Raw genomic sequence first — 21,175 nt, forward strand, 5'->3', positions numbered from 1 at the left:
TGTCTGCTTCTTGTCCACGAAGTTAAGCAATTAATATGCACAAATGGTATGTCTAAGCAAAGTAACTAACTATAGCAACTGGACAACAGTGTGCCATCATGTGAATGCCTGAGATTATGTCACTGGGTCAGAAATCCACCAATATGCCACTATACTGACTGCTGAGTGATGCTAGATTAACCGTGAATTTCTGTTTTTGACAGTACAAAACATTGAGCCACATGCCAAACAATGTTTCTTTCATTGTAGACTGTTACTAGCTCACTAAGCATCTACCATCAGAGGCTTTGAGCTTCAGTTTGTTGTTCGGTTGGAACTGATTTGGTTAGCATTGGTCAAACCCCAAAAATGATCCATCTGTCATCTCACACCTCCTGGTCAAGGTGTTCCAACACCAAGACAGGTTCTTTTGGCACCTTCAAGAAGATTTGGCTTTGATCCCAGCCAGCTTCCTCCATCTGTTTGATGAAGTTTGCAAACCCATCCTCCAATGCAGCGAGGCTCTCTTCTAGCCAGGCGAAAACGTCGTCCTCCTTCAGTCGATTTTGGTGAAGCCAGTGGGCTTGCCATAGGCTCCTTAGGACCGACATGCTCGTTGCCGCCTCCTGAAAACAAGCATGCATTTGTTGATTCATGATGCATAATTATTTCCATACACCGATGTTTAGCAGTACTTTACCTTGAATGTAACCAGGTATGTTGCCTCTTCTGACCCAAGCTGCTCAACACAGAGGATGTACTTCTCATTCTTGTATAGCTTCAGCAGCATATTCACCTGTTTTGGGAGTTCAGAACACGCATGAGCAAGTGGTACCAAAAGCCATATGTGGAGTTATGAAATTGGTTGCAAGTACCACTCGGAAACTGAAAGGCAACCACCAGCAAATGGCTCTGGTGATTTCAACTCTACCAGACTGATACAGCTGGTTTATGCTCACACTGACTAATTTTGCATTGTCTTTGATGCAAGATATTTTACTTCACGACACTATTGTGAAATGACTGCATTAATGGGGAGAAGTTTGCAGCTTGGCGTGGCAGGCAAATTTACAAGATTCTGGCTGTGAGTTCCACTTGATGTTGCATTTTTACGTTTAAAACTGGGTGCAAATCGATGACAGTGCCTCACTGGAAATTAGGTGTTGGACAAGTCCTTAAACAATTGTTACGACTATACATATCGCTATGTAGATATTTAACAAAGCAAACTCCCTTTTGTCCCTTCAGTTCTACTAGTTACCAAGGAAGCTCAACTACAAAAAACATTGTAATGATGAAGTCAAGAAACAACTTCCCAGTTTTGCATTCCGAAAACTCATACCATAAAAGAAAAAAATTGCTAAAGATACAAACCATGTCCATGTGAGTGGATTCCTCTCCACCGAGCATCCTCTCCATGGGCACACCAAAAGAAATTCGGGGTTGCAAGAATCTCTCCCATGTTAAAATATTCTCTTCCTCATTGCAAGCAACATAGCCTAGAACAGAAGGATAAAACAAGTATCAACAATTTTTCCAAAAGCAACCAAGAAAAAAAAAACGCAAAATCAAGAAGTGAAGAACATGTCACCAGGAACTGTATGATTTGCAACATGTGACCTCACAAGAATCCGAGCACGTTTTAGGTTAACCTACCAATAGACATGAAGAGGGTATAAAGGCAATGAATTAAAAACCAGTACACTAATATTATATACTTGTGTATATGGGTGAAAATACATGGTCTAAAAGTGCAAACATGGAGCTTTATTAAATTGAGCAAACATAATTTAAGTCCAGCACCTTACTGTGCGGAACTTGAGAACTACTAGGGACTGGTAGCGAAACCAAAGATGCAGAAGACGAACACCCAGCCATGTCAGAGTAAGAGTTAAGTATGAAGACTGTATACCTGGCGTGTCCTGGAATGAAATACAAACAGTGAGGAAAGTTCAAGGTTGTTATACTTGAAGGAGGTTGGTTATTACAAATAAAGAGAACTTAATAAATAGTATTACCAGAATAAGTACACCTATAGAAAGGCCTACCAGCTGAGCTCCTACTTCCCATACTTCCTCCTGAAAAAAACATAACATTTGCTTGGTGAAAATTTTGCAAAATATTCAGCAAGATCTTTTAGTAATGAACCAAAAAACATGATTGGTGCATAATGGAAGAAGTTTTAAGTCCATTTGATCATGAAACTCCAAAGGAACTCTTGGATACTCATAATAATTTTTTTTTCCTATACAACCAGTACCATTTTTCTGCGGTTTCACAGAATTGACTGAACAATAGGACACTGAACTGACTATTAGAGAGAAGAGTACTGAAATAGCTAGTACCTTCGCAGCAATCTCCCCTAGATTTCCAGATTTTGCGAAGTGATTTTGGATAACACGATTGGAAGGATCTCTAAATCCTCTTCCTACAGCCTGCTTAAGAAGTCCAGAGTCAAATCATTTTCTAAGGGAGCTCTCTACAAAGTTCGAGTCAGGCTTTAGTCACATGTGCTGCTTTCAATATACCTTTGCAAGATTCCCCAATGATGCAAGTGGGAGGAAGTAGCCAGGATAGAGAGGAGTGGTGAGATCAAAGATGCTGCCATATTGCACAGATAAATAGATGATATTAAGCGGGGTTTGCTTCTTCACTTGATTTTATACATTTGCTGTTATAATTTAACAGAGTTAGTGCATGAACCTTCCAGCACTCCCAATGAAATCAGCATACATCCGCCACTTCTTTGGGTCATCATCAAAAAGTGTTCCAAATCGTCCACCTAAAACAAGTCATTCATTGATATTCCAGGACAAAATATTCTGAATAAATAGTCAGGCATAATCATACCAATAAGAAGACGCCCAAAAGCTCCGATGCCATCTTTTGATACCCATCTACAGAAGAGGATTTACATCAGCAAATACAAAGTAGGTGAGTTAACCACGAGCATAAAATGAGCTGATCCACTTGCATTCATGTTTCTTGTTGACTGTTAGCATGTTGGTATGTGCCCTCTGGTATGTTGAATTGTTGATACATTATTTGGTTAAGACATGAGTTGTGTATACAAATATAATAATAGTGATCAAATCAGGATGAAACATAACTAAGCTAAAACTTATACGAAGATTCTTTGTCTTCCAAAGAACATAAATTAATACTAAAGTTCCGGGTTTCTTAATAGCCTATAAAACATAACAAAGATGGTAATGACCTGATAGCAGCGGCAGCAGCAGCTGCTGAAGTTCCTGTGAAGGACCCAACACCTACAGCCTGTGCCAATCTATGATCAGCTAATCATCAGTTTTGACATAATAATTGAAGATCATGACTTGGAAGTCTTTTCAGACTACGATTGTTTGAGAGCACGTGGCAAAATCTTGAAGCCATTTCGGAGCTATCAAATAATGCAATCCATATGATCATATACCACATCACGTAAGATGTATCAACCCATCTTTTCAGTCACTACAACATTGTTTACTTCTGCAAACATCTTGATTAATAGATTATGGGATACCTTCAGAAGACTTGATGTAACCAACGTGTGACAGATCCATCCTGTCACGTTTGTGGGGAATTGCAATAGCATGTACTGCAGGTAATCATCCGAGACAGATTCTGAAATATAAACGAGGGACAGCAGAGAGTTATAGGTTTGAGAATTGGTATATAGTTTCAGACATTGTGTCAGTCTGCAACTTTGCAAATTGCAATAATGACCTCTTATGCAGCATACTGAGAGAACTAGCAAAACAATTTGTTTGCTGCATTATGATTAGAAAACACCTCAATCACTGCATTTCCTAGATTGTAAACCTGAACCTCCACAGTTCATACTCCATGACAAAGAGCAAAAGTAATGCATAGATGCATAACCAAACCACAGAGGGATACCAGCATTCACCTGGAAAACCTGCTGGAAGCACAAAATCACTAACAGCCCGGGGAATCGAAGAATTCGCCTTTTCATCTTCGACAGTGTTCATCGAAGATTCATCATGCTTCTCCCAGTGAACTTGCAGCTTAGAGTCGCCGTCCAACATATACCTGTTCGCCACATCAATCAGACGATGAGAAACTCGTCGCAAATACAGACATGATAACTCTTCAAATTCAGTCAGGCGTATCAGCAAACAAATTCAGTCAGGCGTATCAGCAAACAAATTCAGTCAGGCGTATCAGCAAACACATGGATTTCAGAAGAGAAGAGACCTCTTGGCGGCGCCGTCGCGGTACCTCTCCACGAGCAAAGGTCTGGCCTTTCTGCAGGAGCCAGACACGTTTCCATCAAAATGAGAAATTGCGGCAGGAATTCAAGAAAGGGAGCGGTGAAATCGAGGGTCGAACTCGGAGTCGCCGGCGCCGCTGCTGGAGGCCGGCGGAGACGCCAGGCGCGAGCGTGGCCGGGGCCGTCGCCATGGGGGAGCTCCGCCCTGGAAGCGGCCGCCGACGGAGAGCATGCTCCGGTGCCGTGGACTGAGCTGACCGGTGGGTAGGTGGAAACCGTGGAAGGATAGGCAGCGCAGCTTACAGTCCACTGGTTTGTTTCTAGTAGTAGTATCAGTTATTTTCCCTTTTAAAACGGAAATATTACTTGGCGAACGTTCGCTCGGACGGAATTCCCAGCGAAAGCACCAAGGACAACAATGTTTTGTCCCCTGGCAAAATTTTGCCATTGGCAATTTTTCTTTGCCATGTATTCCACATTGAAGTATGATTTTTTTGTTTTTGCTTTTGTCGACTCAAAACTTGTGTTTTTTTTTCTATATGCTAATGTGTGTATTATAGGGTCTTGCCTCATGGGCAATTTCTTGTATAATGCCCATTACAAAACTCTTCATAGAATATTTGTCCCCTCCACATTTTGCCATGTCAAACTAGTTGCCATGGTTTCTTTTAATTTGACATATTTTTCAAAAAGAACCAAATTTCCTAAAAAAAACTATATGTTCACATGACAAAGCTATCATGGCACTTCTATTTGTTAGACCATGGCATTTTCATTAATTAGACCATGGTAGTTTAGTGTAGGTAGCATGGCATTCTAAGTTTTTTTAGACTATGGCATTTTTATTATTAAAACGATGGCATTTTATTATTTTAGACCATGGCATTTTTCTCAGTTAGATCATGGATTTTTTTATTTTTTTAGACCATGGAATTTTTATTTAATCAGACCATGGTAGTCTTAGTGTAGGTAACATCACATTTTTATTTATTTATTCTATGTAATTTTTTATTATTAAAATGATGACATTTTTATTTCTTTAGACCATGAAAGTTCTGAAGAGCATGACATTTTTACTACTAATAGGGTAGTTTTATTATTTGGATCATATCATTTTCACCATTGTGATCAAGGCAGAAAATATTGTAGCATGGCAATTTTTTTCTTTGGATCATGGCATTTTTATTTTTATGCCATGGATTTTTATTCTCTTCTGATCATGGGCAATTCCTTTTTGCTCTATAGCATTTTCAGTTTTTGAATCATTCTCATCGTAAAATTTGATATGTACATGGAAATTTATTTTTAATAGCATGGTATTTTTGTTGGGGAACGTAGTAATTCAAAAAATTCCTACGATTACGCAAGATCTATCTAGGAGAAGCATAGCAACGAGCGGGGAGAGTGTGTCCACATACCCTCGTAGACCGAAAGCGTAAGCGTTTAGTAACGCGGTTGATGTAGTCAAACGTCTTCACGACCCAAAGCGTACGGCACCTCCGTGTTCAGCACACGTTCAGCACGATGACGTCCCTCGAGCTCTTGATCCAGTTGAGGGCGAGGGAGAGTTTCGTCAGCACGACGGCGTGGCGACGATGATGATGAAGTTACCGGCGCAGGGCTTCTCCTAAGCACTACGACGATATGACTGAGGTGTGTAACTGTGGAGGGGGGTACCGCACACGGCTAAGAGAAACTTTTGTGTACCTTTGGGGTGCCCCCCTCCCATGTATATAAAGGAGGGGGGAAGAGGAGGCCGACCCTAGAGGGGGCGCACCAAAGGGGGGAGTCCTACTTCGACTCTCGGTCCAAGTAGGATTCGGCCCCCTTTCCTATTCCGACTAGGAGAAGGAGGGAAGGGAGAAGAGGGGAGAAGGAAAGGGGGGGGGGCGCCCCCCAACCCTAGTCCAATTTGATTTGGGCTTGGGGGCGCGCGCCTCCATCTGGCCGCTGCCTCCTCTCTCCACCAGGGCCCATGAAGGCCCATTAACTCCGCGGGGGGTTCCGGTAACTTCCCGGTACTCCGGAAAAATGCCCGAACATCCCGGAACCATTCCGATGTCCAAATGCAACCTTTCAATATATCAATTTTTATGTCTTGACCACTTCGAGACTCCTCGTCATGTCCGTGATCTCATCTGGGACTCCGAACAAACTTCGGTTCATCAAATCACATAACTCATGATACAAATTGTCATCGAACGTTAAATGTGCGGACCCTACGGGTTCGAGAACTATGTAGACATGACCGAGACACATCTCTGGTCAATAGCCAATAGCAGAACCTGGATGCTCATATTGGTTCCTACATATTCTACGAAGATCTTTATCGGTCAAACCGCATAACAACATACGTTGTTCCCTTTGTCATCGGTCTATTACTTGCCCGAGATTCGATCGTCGGTATCATCATACCTAGTTCAATCTCGTTACCGGCAAGTCTCTTTACTCGTTCCGTAATGAATCATCCCGCAACTAACTCATTAGTCACATTGCTTGCAAGGCTTATAGTGATGTGCATTACCGAGAGGGCCCAGAGATACCTCTCCGATACACGGAGTGACAAATCCTAATCTTGATCTATGCCAACCCAACAAACACCTTCGGAGACACCTGTAGACCATCTTTATAATCACCCAGTTACGTTGTGACGTTTGATAGCACACAAGGTGTTCCTCCGGTATTCGGGAGTTGCATAATCTCATAGTCAGAGGAACATGTATAAGTCATGAAGAAAGCAATAGCAATAAAACTAAACGGTCATTATTCTAAGCTAACGGATGGGTCTTGTCCATCACATCATTCTCTAATGTTGTGACCCCGTTCATCAAATGACAACACATGTCTATGGCTAGGAAACTTAACCATCTTTGATTAACGAGCTAGTCAAGTAGAGGCATACTAGGGACACTATGTTTGTTTATGTATTCACACATGTACTAAGTTTCCGGTTAATACAATTCTAGCATGAATAATAAACATTTATCATGATATAAGGAAATATAAATAACAACTTTATTATTGCCTCTAGGGCATATTTTCTTCAATTTTTATTATTAATAGCATGTCAAATTTATTAGTTGGATCATGGCATTTTGATTATTGAGATCATAACAAAGAAAATGCAGAAGCATAGCAATTTTAATATTTGGATCATGGCATTTGTATTTTTATGTCAAGGAATTTTTATTATATTTTGATAATGGAAAATTCTTTTTTTGATCTTTAACATTTTCAGTTTTTGAATCATTTCTCACATGGAATTTATATACGCTTTTTTTTTATTTTTTGTTCGTTTGAGGGTGTACAATACCTGATCATTGAACGTGACTGCATTTTATTCTGCACTCAAATGAGTTCCAAAATAACAGTTCTAAAATTTGCAGTGCATCCTAACAAAATGGCCTTTTCTTTCTGGCCCTACCTGATGGTTCAGGCACAGAGATGATGTATGGGGGGGGGGGGGGGGGGGTGTTCGCTGGGAGGGTTGTCCTCCAGCGAATGATTAAGTTCGTTGGATCATTTCTCCTGGATTGAGCGAATCCTTCGTCGGGACCACTTCCCCTAGCGTTCGTCAGCTCCCTTCCTTAGGCCTAATTTGGTTGCAAGGAGAAAGCATCCCAGGGATCTAATCCTTCACAGGGGGGTTTCCATGGCCATTGGAGATCCTCTCCTCCCACCACGGGGAGATCACCACGTCAATTTGGATGACAGGGGAGAGGGAGGAGATCATGTCCAAAAAACCGCTAGGCGTAGTGCTTGGGGTAATCACCGGAGGAGGTCGCTAAGTGTGCCTTGCACCGTTACCTCTCGTGCGCCAGTCGTGGATTTTCTCCACGGTCTCTCTAGCCGTGGATCTCTCACTCAAGGAAAGGATGAGAATTGGGGAAGAATATCCCCATCGAGCGAGCGACCAAATGCCCGGGTGGTTTTCCATGGGCCGATTTGCCCATTGGGCTCTACGCCTCGATTTAGCACGCACCTAGAAGATTTTCTCAACTTTCATGTGCAAAAAATTCAGATTTGTTTTAGAATTTTTGCTAATTTTTCCGAATATATTGTTCAACACGGTGAAACTTAAGGAATACAAAGATGCCACTAAAATCAACAACGGGGTAAAAACGCACCACATCGGTTTCTAGACCGTCAATGCTCTCCATTCTTCGACCTCTGGCCAATCTGAGAAGAATCCGATTGGGTTTTGGATCTTCAACATGATCAAATATTGATAGTGGTAAGCAACTGATACAAAATTTTATTTGCGTTTGCTATTAATCAGTCATCTGGGAAATTTTAGAACGTTCAGTCAATTCCCACATGTGAGATCAAGGCTCGACACGGCGTCCTCGATGTGGCTTTGCCTGAACCACGCAGGAGAACGGAACATCAAGTGTGCCAACGGCATCGCCGACAGGGGCGTGGAAGCAGATTAACTGGTGCGGGTAGGGGACTTTTACTTCTGATCGCCTCTCAGATTGGCCATGGTCGAGTTTGAAATGCACCACATCTATTAGTTTACCTTCATTGTTATCCATTTTCTCACCCCCTAGACTCACGGGGTAAGATAGTCAATACGAGAAGAATCTGATAGGGTTATAGATCTGTGAATTTTTTAGACAAAATATCAGCATATGGGAAGCTTGGAGTGGCATGTATGGAAATTTCTCCATTATGTGTAGGCAGTACATGTTACAGAAATGAAGAAACTAAAATCACACCTGAAAGTGAAATATATAACACTCACTCCTTATTTCCACAAACAATTATAAATGATGTTGCACATGTCAAGCATGAATCCACGCATCCACAAGCCCTGTCAATGTCGCCACTGATTCTCCATCCTCGAGGAGAGCTTCTTTCGCCTGCCGCATCACCGCTAGAGTCCGATCTCGGAGCACCTTCCCGCCTTTTGAATCCATCATCCACTTGACCTTCTTGGCAACCTCCTTAGCCTCCACCACCTCCTTGTCATACCCTTTCATCCGGACGGCCAACTCCATCTCTTCCTCGAGAAATACAGCGTTCATCCTCTGCTCCGCGTATAACGGCCACGCCACCATAGGCACGCCAACCATAATAGACTCGAGCACCGAGTTCCACCCACAGTGTGTCACGAAACAACCCACGGCTTGATGTGCTAGCACGTCACCTTGTGGAGCCCAAGACTTCACGACAAGGCCCTTGCCATTGGTTCGTTCTAGGAAACCTTTTGGAAGCAGCACATCCAAGTCCGGCTCTGTCGTCGTGTCATCGCTTGGCGGGCTCCGCACAACCCAGAGGAACCTCTGTCCACTAGCCTCCAGCCCAGTGGCCATTTCTATGGTTTGTCTAGCGCTGAATCGGCCAAGGCTGCCAAAGCACAAGAACACCACACTGGCACTGGGTTGCATGTCCAGCCATGTGAGGCACTCATTGCCGCGCTTCACGCCCACCTCGCCTGACTTGATCAACGGCCCAATGCAGTAGACCGGGGGTGTCGAGAGGCCGGGTGGGGCGGAGAGCCCGGTGAGGATGGTGTCCATGGCACGAGGCTCCAGCGAGCGGAAGGTGTTGACGATGATGCCCTGTGACCGGAACAGGTTGAGGCTGACGTTTAGAAACGCATTGTAGGACGCGCCGTCACGGTCCATGAGCGGCTGGATGGTGTGGGTCGCCGGGAAGGAGGTGATCCCCGGGACGTGCACGATTTCCTCGCCCATTTCCCGGAAGCTCCTCGTGCTTTTACCATGCAGAACCGGGAGGTGCATGATGAAAGCCAGGATCTGGGCGCCGGAGGTGTTGAAGAAGTAGACGGGTATGCCGAGTTCCGCGGCCACGTCCACAGCGGCACTGCAGAAGAAGTCCACCACGAGGACGTCTGGGGAGGCGCCGGTGAGAAAGTCACGTAGGTGCGGGTTGGAGTGGCGGGCGATAGCTAAGGCCGGTACCATGGAGTGGTCAGACTCCAGGAGCTTGACCTGTGGTAGACGGTGGAAAGAGATGGAGGGGTTGGCCGCGGAGACGCCGGCCAGGAAGGGCCCCGTAGCGCCGGTGTCGTACACCGGGTCCATGAGGACGATGGTGACGGCTAGCCCACGGGCGACGAAGAGCTTGGCGAGCTCGACCATGGAGACCAGGTGGCCAATGAGCGGGGAGGAGTAGAGCATCACCCGCGGCTTCCGGGGACTGATCATCATGGTGGTGTTGGCTTTGGTGCCGTCCATGTTGGCGACAAGAACGTGGCTTGTGGAGTGTAGGTTTGTGTTTGAAATGTCACAGGAGAGTAAGGATGGCAAGTGATCGATGAAGGTGAAGAAGACGAACTGGACATTTATACAGGCGCGACATGGATCGCAACCGTGTTGCTCAGGTCAGGTGGAGACCGTGTTTGAACTTGCATGCATCCGACACTCTAATGGGCACCGAACCTTCTCAGGTTCTACGTACTCTAGAACTTCAAGGTGGCAGACAGAACGAACCTGGATGCTCACTTTATCCGTATATATTGTATGCTGATATATGATGATCATCCGATGAAGACGCATTATATTATGCTACAAAATGAGGACGTCATCAATGACGAACGGAAGTGTTACGTCCCGGCCGTATGTGCTAACGTCCCATGAGGAGATCAGTTCAACATAGAAATCAATCACTTAATTATTAAAGTCTGGTACTCCTACTACCTTTGCACGTTAACTAATATAGTAGGGTTGGACATGGCGTTTTGGTGCTCGGGCGCAGCGGCATCCGAAATCTTTACCATCTGTTCTCACCTAGGGATTCGCATAACTCCTTCTGACAGATCTGTGCCGGTACGCTGGAAAACTGATATACTTCGCCGTGTATGTAGCGAACAGTGCGTGTATGAGGGCCGGAATCGTATGTGTGGACGTCCGTCGTCGCGCGGGCCTGGCTGGTCCGTGGACCAGATCGTTTACTTTTGTAACCTGAGCCGTGGAAGGGAGTTACGGGACAGGCGGACGTGTCAAAGCTGAGCCGACCAACCGGCCGCCGCCGAGGACAACACATCTCCATCCGGCTGAAGGCTGCAGCGGCTGCAGGTAACCAAAGATGGAGGGCGCTAGCATGGAGTTTTTGCTGGACGCGGTCGACAGGTAAGGAAACCCTGCCCTCTGGCTGGAGATCTATCTTTTTTTCTTGGCAATGCAGTGGACATGGCGCGACGGCTGACCATTGTTACGCCGCCCGCAAATGGCTATGTCTGGCAGATTCCCCTACGGGAGGAGTACGCGGAAAACTTCGAATACCTAGATCCAGTTCCGCTTGCAGTCGTCCCGCTGGGTGATGGCACCGGCGGTGAGCCTGCTGACTCAATCGCTGGGTCCGGCTGCGCGCAGAGAGTGGGCGGCGCTAGCCAGGGGCACCCAGAGGCCGACGAGCAGCGTCGACGGGAGGCCTCGCCGATGAGATCCGCATAATCTGCCAACAGAGTGTATCCTGAGCCCCCTGGATGGACAAAAAGGTGCAGCCGCAAACCACTTCTGTTCCTCTGTTCTGCATTTTAATTTGTTCGTAGCTGCTCCGTTTTTTCCTACTTCCTAGTACTCCAGCATGGAGCCATGATAATCAGTGAAAATACTTAGAAATCATAGTTCTTGGTCTTGAACAAAAAAATGACTGCATCAAACTGAATCTAGACTTTGACGAAAAAATTACTTATGGAAATGCAATTGTCAGGTAGTGATACGTATATATTCAGAAATCTGATGAAGTAGAAAAAAAAACGGACTGGTTACTTAGGAATTGAAATATGATCAGAATAATACTCTGATTCATGATTTCGTAGTATTTGCGGCTAATACTCCATAGAGCTGTCTTCCTTGTTTAGATCATTTGTGAACATCTGAGTAAAAAAAACAAGGTGGGGTGACTGGGAGTGTTCATATCAGGTGTAAATATTTTGACTGTTTTATCATGTCGAGACTTACATAGTTGGTGCTTGCTTGTAAATTCAGATTACGCCTCGGGAGTGTGTGACCGGATAGAACACTATGTCCATCTAGGATGAGTCCGTTTGAGCAGTCAATCCGCAAGTACGCAGAGGAGCCTACAAAAAGCATGGTGTGCCCAGAACTAAGACTCATTTTTTATTCGCTCGGTGAGGCATATGACTTCTACAACCTGGGAAATTGGGTTCGGGATATGGTATGTCAAGAGCAGACTACGAAATCAATGCAGGAGATCGCTTGTGGTTGCTTGGTGCGTATGGACAATTGTTTAACAATTCTGTGTGCACTGAGTGAATTAGTTGTGTTATTCCTGACGGTATTATTATTTTTGTGTGTGAAGGGCAAGCCGGAGGCCAAGAATAGCCATTAGTTGTGTTTAACAATTCTGTGTGCATGGGTAAAGATCTCTCCATTATGAAAAATGTTTTTGTGATGTTCTTCAGTTTCCCTGGGGCCACTGGTAGCTGTTTTGGCACAATTTGTTGTTCGACTCTGTATGTTCAGGCCATGAATGTTGTTCGGATGGGGGATGCCAGTGCGGAAGCGTTTGAGCATATGTTGGCTGGACTGAAGGCATTGCTGGTGAGCGGTGCACCATTTGCAGAGAAGAGGGATGGCTTGGGCACTTGCCCTGACCGGGGCGGATGCTCTGAAGAAACGGCGGAGGCCGGGGAAATGCAAGAACTATGGAATGGAAGGGCGCCACCTGGACACGTGCACTTGGCTGCTTGGTGATGATCACTAATCATAATCAAATATGCTAACTATATATTTTTTAGTATGTGTGTTGTAGTCTGAGGATTTTTCTCGTGTGTTTCAGTGAGCATTGCTCCACGCTTATTCGTCCAGTTCGGGACTTGAGGCCAAACTATAGTACTGAGTAAACTTTGTTCACTATGATCTTGCTTGTGCTTTGGTTGGCATGTTCTGTAGGTGTGCACATGGTTGGGAGATAGCTAATTGCTCTGATATTGTCTATATGTGACGATGGTGTGATGATGACTTATGTCTTTCCTACATTTTGAGATAACCACACAATGCTGTTGTTGGAGGGTTTTCTCTTTACCTCGTGAGCTTTGCAGTTCACTGGCTCTTTTACGGCGAGCTCGCCGGCGGCCGCGTGGAGCACGACCGGCCTGCCTACCGGAGCAAACGAGGGAAGTTGTATTCGAGGTGAACACTGGTAGTCCTAGCAGTTCATGCTTCGTTCTTTTGGCGAGCACGCGCAGTATGTGAGGACGCCATGACTTTCAGGGTGAAGTTGTGCCTGTGTAGCCAGCAGCTGTAAGCAGGAGGTGCACGACGAAATGGAGTGTGGCTCGCTTGAAGAAGAGTTCGATGCAGCTCGGAATCGAGTTTTATTTACTTATTTGATGAGGAGTGCTGGGAATCGAGTCAAGGGATAGATGATAAGGGACGGGCCGTGCAGACGTCCATATTGGCCATGGCCCCGGGACGGCTCAGCCTGGTTCAGGAAACAGACTGGGCTGTTTACGTTTCAGCTGATCCGCGACTACATTAACTTCTTCCGTCGAAATAAATGCGCCAGCGCATCCGCCTATATCAGAAACGATACGGACCGAATACCGATTGTAATACGTTTGAGGGCGCTGATCTTTATGCGAACGAACATGCGAGATTTCGGGATCAGTTGAGCACGGGCTCAGAATCGAATATCCGGTAGTGTACTAGGAAATACACTGGTGCTCTTGGGTGCCAGCCCACCCTACATGCAAAATAATTTAGTAATTATTAGAAAACAGTCAAAAAATTCTGAAACTTTTTTCGGCTCAAACATGTCAAGTATTCTACTCATATAAAAAGGTTCAATCAGGGAATGATTTTCAATATATCCGGGGTTAAAATTCGTCAAAAAATGCTATATACAAATACTATTCATGCTATGTTGTCGTCATAAATTTATGTTTTTGCCCTCAAGTCAACGGAAATCTATTCTTGACCAAACTTTTTATACGAGTACAACACTTGATCATATTTCATTCCAAAACAGATTCGGCATTTTTTTGTTTTTTGAAATTATTAAAAAGAATTGCGCACACAGAGTGCGCTCGCACGTGAGATCCAAAAGTTCTGTCCAAGAAAAAAAATGGGGTAGCAGCGGTCCGGTGAACGTATGTCATCACTTGTTTGTTAGCAACAGTAATTTTTTATGTCATGATGATATGCTAGCTCAATCTGTTGAAGGTGCTAATAGAAGTAGGATGTGCGTGTATACGTTCATAGGAGTGAGTATATGTACATATGTATAAGCGCTTGCGTCTATATTGTGTTAAAAACAACAACACTACTGTCTATTTCAAATAAAAGGTTGTGCGTTGTACTTCTGTACATATGCTTCCTTATTTTAAGTTAAGATTTATTACAATCAAGATCTAGGCCCCTTCCCGGGACTGGTCGTGGTGGCCGTGTTGGCTGTGGTGCCGTCCATGTCGAGAACAACTTCCGTCCCGATATGGTGTGACTTGTGGAGTGTAGGTTTCTTCTTGGAATGTCACGAGGGAGTAGGATGACAAGCGATTGATGAAGATGAAGATGATGAAGACGAACCAGAACTTTATAGAGGCGCAAGATGGATCACAAAAGTGATGCCCTGGTCAGGTGCAGATTGTGTTTGAACTCATCTGCCTTTCTCCTACCACGTCGCTCCCATGGGTGACAAGGAGGGTCCGCCCACCGCCGCAGCAAACTTCCTTCTCTCCCTTCCTTCCCCCTCATCGCCACCACGGGGCGCGGCCAGGCAGTGGCTAGCTGGCATCAGCGGGGCATTTCGCCCCTCGCGTAGGGACTTCGTCACAGGGCGGCGCCGTAGGACAGGGACGCCACGCTGGCGTCGGGCGCGGGTAGGGCTGGAATTCGAGCCGAGTCGCCAGAACTCGTTTTGTTAACGAGCTAGCTCGACTTGACTCGTTATTATAACGAGCTCAAATTCAAGATTGGCTCGACTCGTATAACTCGCGAGCTGGCTCCTTAAGCTTGTTAAGCTCGTTAAAGATATGAACATAAAATCCTTAAATATTATAAAAATAATTATGTATATATTAAACATATATATTACTAAACAATAGTAATTTTCTTGTAACGCATGAGTCTCTTGGGCGGCTGGGCCTTCGAAAACTAGGCCTTATGTTGTGCGCCTAGGACATAGGTGCTGAGTGGATGGTCTTTTTTTGTATTGGGAGTGGCTGATCTTTTGTATTGAGCCTAACGAGTTATATGAGTACTCTTGAGATTGGCTCGTTCAACTTGGTCTATAAACGATCTTAAACTAAAGCTCGGCTCGACTCGTTATTCTTCGAGTTCGAGTCGACTCGAGCCGAGTCACGAGCTACTTGTTTAGCTCGCAAGCTTCGAACATTTTTTTCAGCCCTAGGCGCGGGGGAGCGGCGTCAGCTCCCCACGGCACTGGCTCTTGGGATCGGTGGCTTCGTGGTGGTGGCATGGGCTAGCATTCGTGGTTGCGGCGGATCAAGATCCGGCTTGATCTGGTTCCTGACGGTGGCCGGCGTCGCGGGCTGCGGGCAGCATGGGCATGTGGCCTCTGCCAAGGCGACAACAGCGTGGTGGAGGCGGTAGCATGGTGGGTCTTGCTCGTGGAGGTGGTGACGGCTCGGTTGGCTCGTTCCAGCGGGTTCGTGTGGCTGCGGGCAGCCGAGTATGGGGGTGTGTGTGTGCTTGTGTTGGTGATGGTGGCGCGGATCTAATGGCCATGTTCCAGTAGGCGGCACAGGGTGGTGGTACGACCTTCTCTTCTCATGGGTTTGAGCCAGCGGTGCACGAGGCTCAGCAGGTGCTGGAAGCGATACCAGTGGCACAAGCGGTGGTGGCGGCTCCGACCTGGGGCTCGTGCTTGGGCAAAGCAGATATAGGCCCGAGGCAGGTCGAGGCACTCGGTTATGGTAAGTGAGGTTGGACGCGGTCCGGGTGGTGCCCGCGAGCGGTGAGCTCTCTCTCCTCACGGGTGTGGTGGTTGTTCTTGGTGGTCAGGACCCTGCTTCTACGTCGAGAAGATCGGCGTTGATGACCACGGCTTGGTGTCGTGTCAGCGTGCTTGGGGACGGCCGCCGGTAGTCACGGGGTTGCGACTCCCTCAATCCATTGGGACTGGCTGGAGACGTAGACATGGGCTCCTTGTCGGTGTCAAAACCGGCGGATCTCGGGTAGGGGGTCCCGAACTGTGCGTCTAAGGCGGATGGTAACAGGAGGCAGGGGACACGATGTTTTACCCAGGTTTGGGCCCTCTTGATGGAGGTAAAACCCTATGTCCTGCTTGATTTATTCTTGATAATATGAGTAGTACAAGAGTTGATCTACCACGAGATCGGAGAGGCTAAACCCTAGAAGCTAGTCTATGGTATGATTGTATGTTGTCCTACGGACTAAAACCCTCCGGTTTATATAGACACCGGAGGGGGCTAGGGTTACACAAGGTCGGTTACAAAGGAGGAGATATACATATCCGTATTGCCTAGCTTGCCTTCCACGCCAAGTAGAGTCCCATCCGGACACGGGACGAAGTCTTCAATCTTGTATCTTCATGGTCCAACAGTCCGGCCAAAGGATATAATTCGGATGTCTGGATACCCCCTAATCCAGGACTCCCTCAGTAGCCCCCGAATCAGACTTCAATGACGATGAGTCCGGCATGCAGTGTTGTCTTCGGCATTGCAAGGCAGGTTCTTCTCCAAATTTCGAACGTTTGTTAAGCAGTGTCCGGTCCCATAAATGTTTAACCTCTTGGCTTCTGCGCCCAATAAGGGCTATCTTCCACGCGTCGAATGAATGCGAGGCGCCAGGGCGTTTTTACACTCGCCCCCCTAGCCAGATAAATAAATTGTCTATTAAAGGGATGGGGATTCTTAGATCCAATCCATACCATCCTCCCCCAGCGAGAATCCATCGGAGCGCGCTTCGGAAAGATCCACTCCAGCATGGCCGACCTCCATAGCTCCTCCTGCCGCCCCGTAGCCCTAAGCCCGGTGATTGGGAGAGATGTTCAGTCCCACACAGTCGATTAGTCGAACTGCAGACTAAGGGATTTCTCCCTCCAGTGTATATGGTGCCCGTCCGAGCCGGGCTCGCCACCTACAATGGCGGGGAGCAAGCGGAGAGCTTCCCCAGCCCCTCTACGGGGGAGCGGGTATGCCTTGTTCCTTATTTATTGAGGGGACTCGGATTTCTGATTCATCCATTCCTCCGCGGGCTCCTGGAGTTTTACGGCCTTCAATTGCATAATTTCACCCCTGCTTCCATTTTACACATCGCCAGCTATGTTGCCCTCTGTGAGTTATTCCTGGGCTGCGAGACTCATTTCGAGCTGTGGAAAAGGTTATTTTGCCTCGTCCCTCGCACACAGAAGGGGTCACTTTATCAAGTGGGCGGAGCCGAAATATGGCGCATCGCCAAAACCGGATACCTGTCCGGTACTCCGAAGAAGACGTCCGAAGACTGGCCTTCGGAATGGTTTTATATGGAGGACGTCCCCCTTCCGGACCCTGTTCGCGGGGTCTTCCTGAGTTCAGCAATGCTCCTCTGAAGAAACACCGAAGTTGGCGCCCACGGAGCCCCCAGGAGGAAGACAACGGAGAAGTGCTTTACCCGATGAACCGGATTAAAGCACTGGCTCAATCAGGATTGACAGTAATCGAGGTTATGTCAATATGCATAATGCGGGGAGTGCAACCACTTCAATATCAAGGGCACCCCTTGTAGTGTTTTAACGGGGAAGATGACGCCACCCGTTGCGGGCGTAAAGGTCCGGAAAACGCTGCCGCTTTAGCAAAAAATTTGTCTGAATTGTTCAAGGGAGAGGAAGAGGAGTTCATCCGCATCAAGCCACGGGATGGATTCTCCATGTACAAGCCTCCAATTTGGGTGAGTTATATTTCCTTACTCCCATTCTTCCCGCATTCTTTGTCGTAGGTACTCACCTTGCCATTTTGTGGCAGGAACTACGAAAAGCCATAAGGGAGGTCAGCAACACATCTCCACAACCAAAGGACCCTGACCGGGCCCTCGGTCCCGGACTTGAAGAAGATCCGGACATATTCATAGAGCTGATAGACCGGCAGTTCTATCAATTAAGTTGTGATGACGCCATGGTGGCCATTACGGCCGACTATCCCGGACTGCTTCCTGCGTCGCACGTAAGAAAAACCAAAAATCCCAACTCCAAAAACTAGGATCCCCTTTTAGACACTTCACCTACCATATACATATGGTGTTTTACAGGGAAGGCATTCGGGACGCCATGCCGAACCCGCAGCAACTCGCCAACAAGAGGCACCGAGGCCGGGCAGGCCAAAAAGGAAGGCGGTCAGGACGGAGACGCCGGTGCAGAGGTATGACAGAAACCCCGCTCCGTGGTTGTCGTCTTTCTTGAAATGTAATGACGTCCATGTTTCTTTAACACAAAAAACGCTCACCGGAATATGTCCGGTGAGGCTGCCGATCACGCTTCCACTAGTCGGGCTCCAGGACTGGACATGGAGGCGGAAGCCGACATGGGGCGGACACTGGATACTCCCCCTACAGAGGATGCGGATAGGCTATCCGCTACGAATTCAGAAGTGGAGAGCGCCATGAATCATAGGCGTCGCCGGGCCGTACTCCGCGACGCTTGCTTCTCACCAGAGGCATTTGATGCCTTCAATTCTGGAGAGGCGTACCTCCGTGCTGCTCAAAATGGTCTAGCCAGAGCCATGGACTAGTATGTAAAGGATGTACGGGTAAGCAAATCTGACGATTATATGTATCAGTAGCCCCTGAGACTTGAAACAGTTAGCAGAACTGATTTAAGGATCATCTTATTGTGCAGGTTCTTACAGAGAAGAATACTCGACTGTCACAGGAGCTGGAGGAATGCAAGACCCAACTTCGGGCCGCTGTTGCCGCATTAAAGGAACCTAAAACGTCCCCAGCCGGTAACATTTCTTTCAAAGAATGACAGGTACCATATAGCGTGCGGCGTGGCTGCAGATCTAACAATAGATATTGCAGATGAATCCGGAGAGAATCCGGAGGACCAGCATGCCGTACGACAGCTAAAGGCTGGTGAACGCGTGCTGACTGAGGTCAGGCGGGAGAAAAACAATCTCCAAGACGCCAATACCAAGCTGAGCGTGGAACTGAAAGATGTTCGAGCCCAGCTTGCGGACTCCGAGAAGGAGAATAAGCGGCTTCGACGCGACATTTTCAGTAAGTGCTTGAATGAACCCTTAAAAATGGGGTCGGTGGAGAAGCCGGCCAATAGAGTTATGTCTGCAGGTATGCTGACGGGTCGTCGCGCGAAGGAGATGCCCGGGTCTGCGGGTGATCTTCTATCCGAGCTCTCACAACTGCACGAACAAGTTTGGCAGGTGATGCAAGGTGTTGCCCAGGCCTTGTGGCCAGCCGTCTCCCTGCCAGAAGGCATTGGAGAGCTTGCGGAGAAGCTCAAGGGAGCACGGCGGCGCTTCCGGTTATGGAAGATATCGGCCTGCCGTCAAGGTGCCAGGGAAGCCTGGGCCATGGTGAAGACGCGGTATACCAAGACTGACCTGAACCACATGGCCGAGGTCGGACCTGTGGGGCCCGATGGGAAAGAGATCCCCGTTAGCTTAGTGTATGGGCAAGTAGAATTAGCCGCAAAGTATTTCCAATAGGATTGTAGGCTAGACCGCCTGTTGGATGGTATAGAAGAGGAATTTAGTCAGTCTACATGACTATGTAATTAAAGTGACATGTATAATGCCTTTTAGCCGGATTGTAGATCATTTGTCATGGTGGACCTTTTCGCTTCAACCTCGGGACCCAATAGTCCGGAGTGTGTCCGAATACCCGTCTAGTTATATAAGAACCGGGGTATGCATGGAAACCAGGCGTAGGGGTCATTAGTGCTTGAACAGACAAGTGCCCAACTAGTTATGGTATATTACATGGGTAGTAAGAAACATCTTCCAGGGAGAATGGTTCCGTTAAGGGTTCCTTTCCCTGGGTATGCTTGCCCTAAAGTGCATGTCCGTATTGCGAGAGGAAACGCAGGCAAAAACATCTGGGGGCACATATGGAAAATAAATAAATAAAAATCATCTTTTGTTCGCCGACCGAATATTTCCTTAAGAACGCTAGCTTTCGACTTCACCCAGTCTGAGGTACACATCCGGCTGACCCGGCAGTAACAATCGCAGAGGTGCTCCCCTTATGCCCTAGCCGAATTAACGGGAACGTAGGGCATAAATACAAGAGCCAGGCAACCCAGCTTGGCCAAAACTTAAGTCATATCGATGCATATAGTGGCGAAGAAAAGGTACATGTGGAAGAATAACTCTTGATAACCCACAAGTATAGGGGATCGCAACAGTTTTCGATAAGTAAGAGTGTCGAACCCAACGAGGAGCTAAAGGTAGAACAAATATTCCCTCAAGTTCTATCGACCACCGATACAACTCTATGCACGCTTGACGTTCGCTTTACCTAGAACAAGTATGAAACTAGAAGTACTTTGTAGGTGTTTTCGGAAAGGCTTGCAAGAAAGTAAAGAGCACGAAAATAAAACTAGGGGCTGTTAAGGTAAAGAAGCAACTAAAGTAAATATAGCGAGTGTGGAAAAGTGGTGGTAGGAGTTGCGAAATTGTCCCTAAGCAATTGACTACTTTACTAGACCGATAGCAAGTATTATGTGGGAGAGGCCACTTCTAGCATGTCATCCCTTACTTGGAATTCTATGCACTTATGATTGGAACTATTAGCAAGCATCCGCAACTACTAATGTTCATTAAGGTAAAACCCAACTGAGGGAGTCCTGGATTAGGGGGTGTTCGGGTAGCCGGACTATACCTTCAGCCGGACTCCTAGACTATGAAGATACAAGATTGAAGACTTCGTCCCGTGTCCGGATGGGACTTTCCTTGGCGTGGAAGGCAAGCTTGGCGATGCGGATATTCAAGATCTCCTACCATTGTAACCGACTCTATGTAACCCTAACCCTATCCGGTGTCTATATAAACCGGAG

General features: G+C 46.8%; 1 protein-coding gene and 1 pseudogene across 1 annotated transcript; both read right to left on the reverse strand.

Annotated features, from left to right (window-relative positions):
* Positions 1-96: 96 nt before the first annotated feature.
* Positions 97-4,534, reverse strand: RUS5 (root UVB sensitive protein (Protein of unknown function, DUF647)). Its single transcript, XM_048705552.2, has 15 exons — positions 4,333-4,534; positions 4,198-4,248; positions 3,890-4,032; positions 3,503-3,603; positions 3,197-3,255; positions 2,830-2,876; positions 2,683-2,761; positions 2,508-2,580; positions 2,325-2,414; positions 1,998-2,057; positions 1,788-1,901; positions 1,571-1,631; positions 1,354-1,478; positions 680-775; positions 97-605 (listed from the first exon to the last, which is right to left on the reverse strand). The coding sequence occupies exons 1-15, from the start codon at positions 4,443-4,445 to the stop codon at positions 366-368; spliced, it is 1,452 nt and encodes a 483-aa protein (XP_048561509.2). The 5' UTR covers positions 4,446-4,534; the 3' UTR covers positions 97-365.
* Positions 4,535-8,860: 4,326 nt separating this feature from the next.
* On the reverse strand, positions 8,861-10,496 carry LOC125547771 (UDP-glycosyltransferase 88A1 pseudogene; annotated as a pseudogene).
* Between the last annotated feature and the right edge of the window lie 10,679 nt (positions 10,497-21,175).

The sequence above is a fragment of the Triticum urartu genome, chromosome 3A, assembly GCF_056163025.1.
Source record: "Triticum urartu cultivar PI428250 chromosome 3A, HENAU_Tu73, whole genome shotgun sequence".
Classification (NCBI taxonomy): Eukaryota; Viridiplantae; Streptophyta; class Magnoliopsida; order Poales; family Poaceae; genus Triticum; species Triticum urartu.

Excerpts from the sequence above, each read along its gene's own strand:
- RUS5 (XM_048705552.2), bottom strand. The coding sequence starts at position 4,445 with ATGCTCTCCGTCGGCGGCCGCTTCCAGGGCGGAGCTCCCCCATGGCGA. Across the intron at positions 2,877-3,196 it reads GCTGCTGCCGCTGCTATCAG|ATGGGTATCAAAAGATGGCA; the intron begins GTCATTACCATC and ends CCTCTTCTGTAG. Across the intron at positions 1,632-1,787 it reads TAGTTCTCAAGTTCCGCACA|GTTAACCTAAAACGTGCTCG; the intron begins GTAAGGTGCTGG and ends GTCTATTGGTAG.